The sequence below is a fragment of the Amblyomma mixtum genome, chromosome 5 (genome assembly GCF_055824585.1).
Source record: "Amblyomma mixtum isolate Tamu chromosome 5, ASM5582458v1, whole genome shotgun sequence".
NCBI lineage: Eukaryota > Metazoa > Arthropoda > Arachnida > Ixodida > Ixodidae > Amblyomma > Amblyomma mixtum.
In genome coordinates this window covers 132,170,900-132,183,519 of record NC_143016.1, presented here as the reverse complement: position 1 = coordinate 132,183,519, position 12,620 = coordinate 132,170,900, and the positions used below count along the sequence as shown (strand labels likewise).

Below are 12,620 nucleotides of genomic sequence, written 5' to 3'. Positions count from 1 at the left end.
TTATCCTTCTCGCTTCGCCGCGGCCTTTTCTACCACGTGCTTTATGCCGGCCCCTGCAGCGCCTGTCACTGCTCCGATTACAATGGCCTTCGCAATGAGCAAAATGAGAGAGTGCTCATCGGTTTCTTCTCCCGTGACAGTAAGGGCGTTGATGGCGTCCATCACGCTGTCCCGCTCCTCAGCCGTGTTGAGAGAAATGCCGCCCTGAAGGATCTTCCCAAGAGTCTCCACTGTCTTTCCGGCCTTGGTCAGTGCGGCTGGGCTGATATCTGCAATCGCGAGACAAGGCAACAACATTATTTAGTGCGCCGAGGTCGTGTGCACGGGATTTTGTGCATTTGTTTGCGGATGAGACTCGACTATTTAAGCGCTCTTTTTTGAATTTCTGTAATATTACTATGCATTTGTGGGAATTATGAGCTCCCGTACCTCATGACTTTTCAGCCTGTGAAAAAGAGCACCTCTACAACCTGATTTTTATTTAAAGGAATGAATAACGCATCTTCGAAGTAACCATTTTCGCTTGGCCCCTTGACCCAACACTTTAAAGCTGCGTGGTAACAGCTCTGAACTATTATTTGGTAGTTTAGTCATTCAAACGAACGCCAGAGAAGGCAGACCTCTGTGTTATTTAAAATGGCTTTTTTTTTACTGTTGATTAAACCCAATTTCGAAAGCACTACCATTTCTATCTGAAGTGCCTTAAGTAAGCATAAATGTTTCTTTGTCGATGTCACCATAATTGCATGGTATACTGTTACGATTTCCAGCAGCACCTGCCCTGCTGATTAAGAAGAGTAATAGAAAAGTTTTGCACACGTTAGGGAGTATGGCTTTAAGAAGTGCATATTCAAATAGTAGGAATGAAAGCAGAAAAGAATTCAGCTTTACGGCGTTCGTTTATCTGCTTCGAATGATGAGTGCTGGAATCATAAAAAGGGATTGCATTTTGTTAGCATTTGTTTCTCCTCTAAGGAAACTAAATGGCATGCCAACAAAAAGATGAAAAGGAGGAAGAGCAGTGGCTTTTAAAGCATATTGTTGTTGTAGTAATAAACGCACAGGCGTGGTGCTCTTCTAAGTAAGCTATAACAAAGGTTATGGGTTTAATTGGGATAGTCGTCACCGCGAATGATTTTGGTTCCTTGTTTCTTTTAAAGAAATAGCATGAACAGGCGCGCCACAAAAGTTGGTGGTTGGCCCTTTTCTGGAGTGAATTCTCTCCGTAACACTCTTGAGAAATGTTTTAGTCATTGAGAAGTCTGTAAAAGATTTCGCTAGACAGAAATCTTTTCGGAATAAACGGCTACCACCCACAGCTGTTTAATTATATAGGATTCTTTCACTGAATTCACCTTATATAACAACAAAAACTGGTTGCCAGTTCTGAAGTTTACATCTTCTGGAAGAACCTTTGATTAGGTGAGAGTTTAATAATCTAGGAACGCGTCGTCAGGAGCTGACATACGGGGCCATATCATTACAACCCACAATACAGCTGTTTAAAGGCAGCCATCAATAAGCGTCGCCTGTTCTGAAATAAACATTTCTCACCTTTCCGAATTTTCTCCCCTTCAATGCCTCCTGCTTCTTGTCTGAAAGGTAAGCATACAAATGTTCATGTTTGAAAACACATGCTGAGCTAACCTATTTCTACGGGGCGAGTCGCATATATTTCGCAGCAAGTAACAGTATATTATACAAGTATTCTGTATTGGAAACACAGGAATCTTATCTTAAGCCCGAGCAAACGTAGTAACGGCTTTCAATACAGCATACTTCTTGTCAATGGCTACCGCACCTGTAGATGACATGTGCCTTCCAACGCTGAAGGGAAGCTGAAGCGGTTTCGAGAACTCGATCCACCTCTACGATTTAAATGCATTAGGATATTAGATATAGCATTTGAAGCTTTCTTCTTCTGTGCCAAAATTTATAATGATCAGGTTATTGCCGCATATCTTCGTCGATGTTTAAGCTTCTTCTCAAAAAATTTAAAAAATGCGGACCAGACCAGACGACGTCTGCTACGGCGAGGTTTCATATTTCTGCTATACCTTCGCCGGCATTTGTCGTTTCCTTCCAGCGAGAGGTTCTGCGCTGAAAATCTACCGCGGCCGCCGCTAGCGTCACATCTGTCCACCTACTCGGTGGTGCACGCTGCATAACAGTCTGAACGCCATCGTGGCTTTAGTCGACTATTACACTCGCACAGAAGGGCTTCGTATGTTTTCCCGGCAAGTTTCAGACATTCGGCCCCTTTAACCTCGTCGAATTCTGAAAGCTGTCATTTTCTGTGATAAGACATTTTGCTGTGTCATTTGCTGTGATGATAAGAATAGGGGTGAGCATCAAGGGGTCGTGAAAAATGGCGTTTTTATGTTAGGCAGTTATTTTCGAGTAACTGGCATCGTGTAGTGGTTCGGGAAAAAATTTCATTTATATTTTCTGTGTTAGCCATAGAGTATTGGGGAGTTCCATACAGTTTATCTGTATTTTGATAGATCAGAACATTTTAACGCTGTATGCTCATCTACTTCACTCGAGAGCGAAAAGAAAGATGGAAAGGTGAAGTCTGACTTACACAATGGCCGCATCTGGTAGGCATGACATGAAAGAAGAAAAACGGAAACGAAGATTGTTACTGCAAGCACTCAACACTTTAATGATTTGCTACAAGGTTATGCTCGGGTTCTCGATTTCCTCATTTAGATTTTACAAGGGTGCGTTCATATGTGTTCAAATATCAGCTGCATAAGGGAATCGGAGGTTTTCTTGTCTCCTAGAATGAGAGCGCCTGGGTGCTTGTTCCCCGCGTTGGTTGACGAGCGGAGACTTCGATTTCAGATGAGAGCTCAGCGTCGTTTACAGAAACAAAGCACTGGACTATATGAACATGGCATTCTTGCTGACCTAGAGAGCATAAGCAAATGCTTGTTTATGATGCCACAAGCAAGTCCTTGTTTATGTTTCTTATGTTAAATTATTTTTATGATGCTTCAGCAAGAGGGCTTCAGCAAGGGGGCCCGCGGCTTTTTGTACAATGGTCACCTCTTGGCTCCGTGGTAATATTCGCTTCCCTCCGGCATCAAAATTTCAGGCAGCGTTTTTGACCAGTGAATGCGCCATCATGAACCCCAAATTCTTGAGCATAAATTTCACAGCCATTTCTCTCCAGTGCAGATATGATATTTCACAGAGAGCAATATAGCTGCTTACAGTCTCTTGCAAAGAATAAGATGCTGTTTCTGAACAAAATTATAGTAAACAGCTGCTCATGAGGAATAATATGAGTTGCAGACCTGTTTTATCGCTACTGCGTGCATCAGGCTCAAAATGTTTCGTACTCAAAGTGACTGGCGACCTTCAATTATTTTAGAGAAGTCCTTACAAATGTGTAGAGAGGATACACCCTTTACTTACTTACTGTTAAAATTCCGGAATATAGGCTTTTCTGTCCTAATAATAGTAACTTTATACGCGTAGTTAAAAAATTAGTATGCTTCATGAGAGGAAACAACTGCAACTTTATTATTTGTGCATCATTATCTTAACATCCCCGGACTAAAAATAATAGTAATTCTATACCACAGCGCTGAGGTAAAAAAAAACTAAGCATCTTTCTTTCAGTCCGAATGTAAATAATACAGGTTGTTCACGGAAACCAAAATGTATGTCTCGCTTGCTTGCGCTGGATGTACAGCTGCAGGTTTCAAACAAGCACTCACCTAATGTTGTAGTAACAGCCAAAAGGACCAGGAAAATGAACATCTGCATGGTGAATAGCCTCCTGCGCAAAATGCCATTATCACTCCGATGGTACAACATTTACTTACTATTACAACTCTCCTTCTATACACATTGAATCGTGTACTTCGTTTACTATCCCCCGCTCTGGTCAGAATAGCGTTCGGGGCTATATTCTGGTATGTTGTGTCGCTACTCTTTACGATTCAGACGAAAAGTTGGGAAGTTTTCTGATACGTTCAAGTTTATGTTTAGTATGGTGCTGGCTACGGGCCTAGATGTTCGCCTGAATCATTTAGAGTGGCAGCTAATAAAATTTCGTGATGAATGGAAAAATACAACGCATGTACAAACAATCAAAGGATATAAAAAGAAGAATACTTGAAAACAGAGCCATAGAAAAAACAGATCATGCAAACATGCGACTGAGATAGGAACAACTAAACGAGAAGCACAAATGACGTAATGCTTAAGAAAGCAAACTTTAACACGTGAAACCTGGCAGAATTGATTTAAAGTAATATTATTGAGAGGTTACGGCAAATTCTACATAAAACGACAGCTCAGAATGTAAACTGGCAAAGCTGAAACATCACGGAAAAATGCGGGCTCTGAACAGCATACAAGCAAATGAATAAATCAATAATTGAATTCAACAACGCTCGTTTTCTTCCTGCGTGTAGGCAAGTGTTGTTTAGGAATACAGAAAAGTGAATACTTCTGCATTTTCCTACGGTGTTTTGTATAAGGAAAGAGAATTCAATGATCAACAGGCAGGGGGGGGGGGGGGGGGGGGGGGGCACATATAGGGCACTAGAGGAGCTTCTACAAAAGCTTGTACCCACCCTAGCAAGGCGGACGTTCATAAAAAAGAAATGCTGTATTATATTAACGCTACAACGACAGCTGGCAGTTGTGCAAGGACTACGGCGCAGGGTATGCTCAAGGCTAGAAACTTGGAAATAGCTTGGTTTCTAAGTGTCAGTCCCCACGACACAGGCGTATTTTAAAATTCGCAAGGAGACAAAACGTATGCGTATTACTTTTCTTTAGTTGTGCGCAATTAGAAGATAATTAAAGCTATAACATAAATCATTTTCTTTTTCTATTCAAAACACTGGAACGGACATCGTATTCCGGTCCGAAAGCGAATTAAATTTCGAAACCAAGGAATACTTAAAACATCTTCAGCTCGCACCAAGCAGCAACAGCATGAAAAATAAATAGCGTCCGAGACTATGTTCTAAACTCACGAACATGACACAAGAAGGTGGTTTGCTTTGGAAAGCAAGCTTGCTTACCTGCTCTCTCCAAATCGAAGACAGTGGATAGTGGCAGGTTGTGAACGATGGCTTTTATATAGCGTAGGCAGTGATATGGAGTGCATTATTATCGCGAACATAATAGAATGCATTCATTGCCATGGACACTACATGCGATATCAGGGCCCATTTTACTAAGACTACAACCGCTGCAGATAATACCGTGTTCACGTAGATCATATTTCTGGTTTTCTTTCAGGGCATCGCTCCTGTCCCAGTTGCTCCCTGCTTCGTTGTTGATAAATAGGACGCGGTCCCCATTTAACCTGAGTGAAGAAGTCAATGCACTTGTCACGTGCAGCCATTACCTAATGCCAACTTCTTGAAAACTTTTCATACCCGTGAGGTATCCAAATGATTCCGGGGCGCGAATATGTGAAAATTATGAATACGGAATGAAATATTTTTACATTTGTTTTGTCCAAAGACAAAAACGCGCGTGCTCACGGGAGCGCGCCGACGATGAAGCCGAAGTGTGCGCGTGTCGGTCCTGTGCGTCGCGGCTGGAGCCCTGGTCTTAGGGGATAACGGGCCGAACTCTGGTGACTGACCTCGGAGTCGGCGGCTCGCACTGCGATGAATCGGAGTCAAATCCGTGTTCACAGACAGCCTTCGGGGCACGTAGATGTTGGGAAGCACCCAGCAGGCCTCCACCAAAAATGTAACGAAGACAGGACTGGCACAGCTCGCAGTTTCAGCAAAGTTCAGCGCACAGCAGAGAACTCGCAAGATGGCTGACTCGCTGACCGAATCACGCGCACACTTCGGCTTCATCGTCGGCGCTGTCCCGTGAACACGCGCCAATATAATAGTGGAAGTTCAAAACTATTCTGAACGACCATCGCGTATTATCACGAATAAGTGGAGCATTGTTGAAATAAGACCTACCTTGTTCTTCCGTATTTATTCCAGAAAAAGAGACCGCACAGGCTGGGTACCATGCTGCCGCAATACGGATCTACATGATCCAGGGGGTGGGGATGGTTTTGCGCCGTGATGCAGTCTATTCCTGAGGCGGCGTTCAAATGCTCATACTTGCCCTCACAGATAGGGCAACACGGCAGCGCCCATTCAGGTAAATTGAAAACCAATGGTAAAGAAAACCTGATTTATCTTCTCTAATTAGGTAATCAGTGGCATTAAAAATACCGATAATATCAATATAATTGTGACTGATGCCAGCACTGCAGCACTCCAGACTTCGTGCAACGCGCCGTTCTTATTTAAACTTTGGCCTAGCATAGCTGACACACCTTGTATAGCGAATCTAGGGCAAGAAACTGGGCGTATTTGTCATCACCTCTATGGATTTCAGAGGCTGACCAAGCCGTTGCGCCCAAAACCTGAAAACCTAAAACCGAAACCGGGGCGAACCGGGTGTGAACCCTGATTAGCACTACTTCATCATTCCGCTCATTGCGAAGGTTTTGCAGTCAGAGTAATATCGAGCACTCAGCTGCCCGGTGTACAGCACATTGCAGCCAAGGCGGTCAAAAAGACTTTAGGCTAATAGAAGTGTCGAAACATCCAGTATCGTGGTTTGAACTCGATGTAAAGGTTTGAAAGCCAATATAGCAGTGGTTATTATCCACGTGAGAAGTCTAGTTTAAGGCAACATGTAGATGATCATCCCTATAATATAAGTTGCAAACGACGAGTGTGCTCTTTCCCCTTTTACAACTATAGCTGTACAAGGAACTTCCTTTTGAGGGAAATACAATAGCGATCTTACTCCAATCCTGTTTGAACATAACGCTACCACGTTTACGGGAAAGTTAATGAGAATGTCTTCCAGGTGTGAAAAAGGAAGCGTGCTCACAAAAACGTGCCGCGTTTTACCATCTGATTAAGGTGTTTGAGGATAGGTCTTGAAGAAACGTATATACTCCCAAACATATTACATGCTCACCTCAGCAATAATGTGTCCCCGGGTGATCTCGACGCATGCAACGATCTCTCACGCGGACACATTGCCAGAGAAGAAAGTTCACTGCGCAGACAGGCACACTTGAAAGTGCTTGCCCACACTTCTTGGGCTGCACTACATAAAATATTGCTATTTAACGGCTTCACTAGGCCGCGAGAGAGCAACGAGAACAACAATGAAGGGCGCCGCTGAGCAGCGAGCTCGAGACTCGCCTTAATTCTCTGACATTAATCCGGTGAAAATTCTTGCACTCTAAATTCAGCGCCATAAATTGATGTATCAAATGGCTGAAAATAAATAGTTCCAGTTAAGCACATAACTGTGGTCCTTGGGAATCAGAAACCTACAAGCAGTCTGTATAGACGAAATTCTTCATTCAGTGATAACATGTTTTTAACATTAGTATTGCAAACTGAATTCTGGAATAAGCATCGAGAATGGATTTAATTCAGCTGGCATTTGCTTCCTGGTATGTGCGGGAGAGAGAGTGGTGGAGTTAAACGGTTCCTCGATCAGCTGGGCAGCCTTGAACAGGAACATGAAACAGGACCTGGGGAATTGTAATTCGAATGTTTGCGCAGCTCAGTAGGGCCGAAACGTTAATAAGCAAAGGCTTAATAAGGTTTACGTGTACGCAGCAAAGCCTGCCGGGTGCTGGCCGTCGGTAGGAAAGCGCAAAAAAGATGTCGCTATGACGCCTAGATCTACATTTTGAAGGTTGCACAGCGACAGCGGCAACGGGAATGGCCATCAGAGTCCGTGCACAGCGTCGGACGTTGTGAACAAATGTTAGACTCCTATTTCTTTGCATTTGCCACCCTCGCTGTCCCTCTCGTCTTCACTTACGAGCTATTTCCGGCGATTGCAGAATGCCGCCTCGGCATAGCCGTTTAGGTGTACCGAGCCAGAGTACCCAGGTTGAAACCCGGCCGCGGCGGCCGCGTTTAGATGAAGGCTAAACACAAAACGCGGCCGTGTGCTGTGTGATGTCAGTGTCCGTATCGCATCCACCTTCTTCCTTTCCTTTACTGCGTGGTTACGGCGTCCACCTAGGGGTGAGAAAGTTTGTCTCACCTCTCGGTGAACACCTTAGGTGGTCTTTTACTCTGGACGACCTTAGTTTTTCTGGCCTAGATTCGAGACAAGCTAAGGAGCTGCTTTAGTTTGGCCTGCCCCACTTGGCACTACTTTCTGCCTGAACCTGTCTACTTGGAGCCAGACAGTAGCCACGTCTTTCTGTTCAACAGATCCTTCTCTTCTTGCTTGCTCCGCATTATTTCCGAACAAGAAAATTTGGAATTAATTCAGAATTAGAAATTAATTGGGAGTCGTGTGATATTCATAAGTATGTATGAAAAATTATAGCGTTTGGTGTCTTGATGCCGTAAAAATTGAAGTTTGAGTTCACCATCGACTGTTTATTTCGGCGAGGGATTTGACTTAAGAGCGATGACACGCTTGCAGCGGTTAATGGCCGGAGTACTTGCCACGAGGTTGTGAAAGGCTGATGCACGTGAGTTTTCAGATATGGCATCACACAAGGCCTGACATCGGCATATCTCGTCTTTGTGCGCATTTCCATATAGGTCGTTGTAAGCACGCGGATCATTCAGGCCTTTGTTAAGCAAGCGGTACTCAAACACGGTGTATCAAGGGTCTCGTTGTAAGAATAGAAGAATCCATTGCTTTAGATTGCAGGTATTCAAGAATGGCCCGGCAGCTCTAGAAGTGCTTGCTGCTCGACGCACTTGCGAGTGACCCGTCAGAGCAGATAGGAGGCGCAAGGTCAAGCTCTGAAGAACAATATCGTCTGATTGAAACACTAAACTTTGCGTGCGGAGCCAAAGTTTTCCTTGATTTCGGGCATTGCCCGCTGTTGTTTCGCCATGCAAAGCCTCATTTTAAGCATGCCTGCATACGTATATGGGCTTTTTTTCATGCCACAACTCGTATAATAATTCGCGTACCACGCAAGAAAAAAGAAACAAATGAAGCCGAGTCCCACGTGCTGAACATATAAAGCCATACTATTTGCATGATTTTAAGTCTGACAGAAAAGGTGAAAAAGACAAAAACGAAAAAGCTGGCATTCTAAATGCTGTCAAGAAATCCCAGCTACGATTCCTGGCATAACGGTACAGGGAATGAGAACGGGGTGAAACCTTGCATCATCGGTCTTCTGCCCAGCGTCACCAATGAATATAACCTCGACGTCCCCGCCCGCCTATCAACAGCGCTCGGAAGAAGCTCGGCGCCTGGCCTGGCTACGCATTAAAGACCAACCGCGCACGGACGCCTGAAGCTACAACCTGCGCCGAAGACATGCGGAATACAAGCCGGGTGGCCGTGTATGGGTTTGGATCTCCATTCGCCGCCGCGGACTGAGTGAAAAGCTTTTGCGCCGTTACATCGGCCCGTAATAAATTCTTTGTCTACTTGGAGAACCTGACTCGAAGTAGGCCCCGAAGAAGTGACAGTATCTCAGCGGCGCCGTTACCGACCCGAAGTTCTACATGTTGTGCGCCTAAAACCTTCAAGTGTGCGCTAATGAACTATGTGCTTTCATTTTCAATTTTGGTTTTTGCACTCTCACTGTTCATTTTTGCCCACATTTGGTTTCGCTCTAAAGCACATGATGGGTCTTCAAGAGGAGAATAATGACTTATAGATTTTAATGCTTTTCCATTATTCCAAGCTGCAGGCACGTGGCTTTATAGCTTGGTTTGTCATGGAAGACATGACCAGATTTATCTAGATTGATTGCTACCAGGCGGAGCCGATTCTACGTTGTTCAAGGCTGTTGTGGTTACTTTGTTCACCGCACGTCAAAATTTCGCCGTCGGTTTTATATTGAGCATGGCCGAGAGCAGCGGGCATTATTTCGGCGACAGCTCCGCACGCTTGCTGCTTTACCGCCGTCGAGTCATTAGCTCTCTGTGGGCGAAGGTCTGCCCAATAAACAGTTTCTTTTAGAAGTCGTTTTCGCTGTCTTTTTTACTGGCTTCACGACTACGTGACGTGATAGTTGCTAGCCTTGCAGTGGGCGCACTTAGGCTGACGATCATGGCGCTTTTAGATCATATTTTAACCAAACTCTGACAAATATTCACTAGAAATTGCGGCGCACCTGGGGTCGAAGAAAAAGCCGAACGTCTGAACCATTCCGAAACTTTCCGTCCGAACGGTCCCGAGCAGAAGAAAAAAACTTCACCGCACAATCGTCCCGAACAGGCTTGGAACTACCGTCGAAGAAAACGCAGTGCAACTGCGTTTCTCCAAGAGATACACCACCAGGCCACCGTCGCAGACTACCGCGCCACTTACTACAATCGACCACTTCGCGCGTTATGAGCCGTCGCCTGCGTCATCTTTCGATACTCCTTCTTCTCTACAAAACTCTCAAACAACAGTGCTGCTGCCACGGCCTTGCAATGTACCTGCATGTGACAAGAGATGAAACGGCTCGCCTACGTTCCGAACGGCAGCTTTCGTGTGCTTTGGGGGCACACGAAGGCGAGATGGCGGCAAAGGTGCCAAACTTTGAGGAACCTCCTACAGACCCTGGATTCGCCGCCAGTGCGCAATATTGCAGCTGTGCTAGTTGCAACATTTCACCACTGGTTCGCGGACTGCAATACCTACCTAAACGCTGAAATTATCTACGCACAATCACTAGCTTTTTCAAAACTACCATGAACTAAAAAAGTCTCGTTGCGCAAACATATGCAAGTAACAGTCAGTTGAGAACTAGGGCCGAGATATAAAAATAGAAGCGACTGTATATTTATGTTTTTGTCAACCGGCTTAGATAATGTCTTTTTTATTTCTGGTAAATCATAATTTAAATTTATACCACTCGACTGAATGATGAATAGATAACTCAACCGGTACCCCACTCGGACAGTTCCTCCCGGCGGCAGTGGCATATACAGTTCAACACCATTGTTAAACGCTTGTTTAGGGCATGATCCCGATAAGCCATTCTAATTAACTTAACAAGAAACTTGCAATTAACAGAACGGAAGTTGTTGTGACGCCAGATTCTTCATGTTCAAATAGAAAATTTAACCGAACTCTCTTGTCATGTACGACTCTCATACACCGATTTGAAAGCTATGTGATCTGCATTACTGCAAAGTAAAGGTGACTCTCTCTGTAAGCTGGTAAATCTCCAAATTAACCTCATGGAGTGCTTTTTTGTGTGTGGACCTTACAAATCATTGTTTATGCGACCGCGACGGTGTCTTAGTCATTAGAGTATCCGCCTCGCATGCGAGAGGTGCAGGGTTCGATCGCCAGTGCCGCCGGGCACCCACCGGTGATACAATCGGTACAAGCTTTCCCCTTGTCTGCTGGTCTGCTTCTTTGGAGGGAAATGCTTGTAAAATGGTTCTTTGACTGCACCTTGAGTAAAAGAATCCACCTTGTGCCACGGCGCTGTTTGGCAGCACATGCCCTTGTGCCACAAATATTAATCATCATCATCATTATTTATGGAAGTCTCAAGAAGTTACAGTATGTAAAACGCTAGAAGATCTAAGATGACGCAGAATGTAGCTCAAGTATCAGATTTATTTGGACGAAACATGGAGGTGAATAACTCACCCCTTTCGATTTGGGAAGAAATGATTTTTTCACGGTGTCTTGACGTCGAAAAGCTACTCAGTGCATAAGAGAAGCCGTAGTGAACGGAGCCGGCAATTTCGATTACTTGGGGTTCTTTAACGTGCACTGACATCACACTGTACTCGGGCCTCTAGAATTTAGCCTAAATCAAAATCGGACCGCCGCGGCCAGGATCGAACTCGCATCTTTCGGCTCAGCAACCGAGCGCCAATCCACCGATCCACCGCAGCAGCCGATTTCGTAAGAAAGTGCAAATCGTAGGCTAAAGGCTGCTGACCGCGAATTATCTCGAGAACAGTATCTCTCACACAAAAGGAGAAACAATATTCATCCGGAAGCTGCACAGAGTGCAGGAATTTATAGTATGAGTAACATGCATCAAAGGTATTCATTGACCGTTGTCTTTCAGTCTGTGGAAAAAAGCGAACGTCAGCTCGTCTGTGGAACATATAAGCTGATCGAAACACGTCCAGGCGTGCCCTTCGCCTTCGTGTGGAACGGTACAGGTAAGCAGCTTTACTTTCTGGGCATTTTTAAGGAAACGTATTTCTACCGTAGTTTTCTTAAAACATGTTTAATACTGCCTACGCATAGTAGAAGGCGATACCTTACCGTTAGTCGCGATTATTCAAGCCATTTATTTAGTAAAGGCAAAACACGTTTATGCACAGTGTCTACGAGACTGACAAAGCTTCATTCTAAAAGTGAATAATTATTAAAGTTACAAAAACCACTACTGCTATATATTTTGACTCCCTAACGAATATGGCAGGAAAACACGCGGGGGAAACGAAATTCACCAAGATGTCAGCTTTATTCAAATCCATTCGGCTTCCACAAGATAACTAACTGCATTGTAATTTGTGAACGTCACTTCCGACTGCCATTTCCGGATGTACCATAACGAGCAAAATATTCTTATATACGACTTAACGGTGTCGATGCAGGCACCAAGAATTCAACCGAGGTAGAAAACGCTCCATAACAGACATCTTGCG

At 44.4% G+C, this 12,620-nt stretch overlaps 1 protein-coding gene across 1 annotated transcript; it reads right to left on the bottom strand.

The window, feature by feature from the left end:
* On the bottom strand, positions 1-3,777 carry LOC149343731 (uncharacterized). The gene is made up of 4 exons (XM_089542445.1): positions 3,729-3,777; positions 2,585-2,597; positions 1,555-1,595; positions 1-269 (listed from the first exon to the last, which is right to left on the bottom strand). The coding sequence occupies exons 1-4, from the start codon at positions 3,775-3,777 to the stop codon at positions 1-3; spliced, it is 372 nt and encodes a 123-aa protein (XP_089398571.1).
* Positions 3,778-12,620: the final 8,843 nt, after the last annotated feature.

Bases quoted from the DNA above. Each gene is read 5' to 3' on its own strand.
- LOC149343731 (XM_089542445.1), bottom strand. From the start codon at position 3,777: ATGCAGATGTTCATTTTCCTGGTCCTTTTGGCTGTTACTACAACATTA. The intron at 270-1,554 runs GTGAGAAATGTT...TCGCGATTGCAG, and splicing joins AGGGGAGAAAATTCGGAAAG to ATATCAGCCCAGCCGCACTG.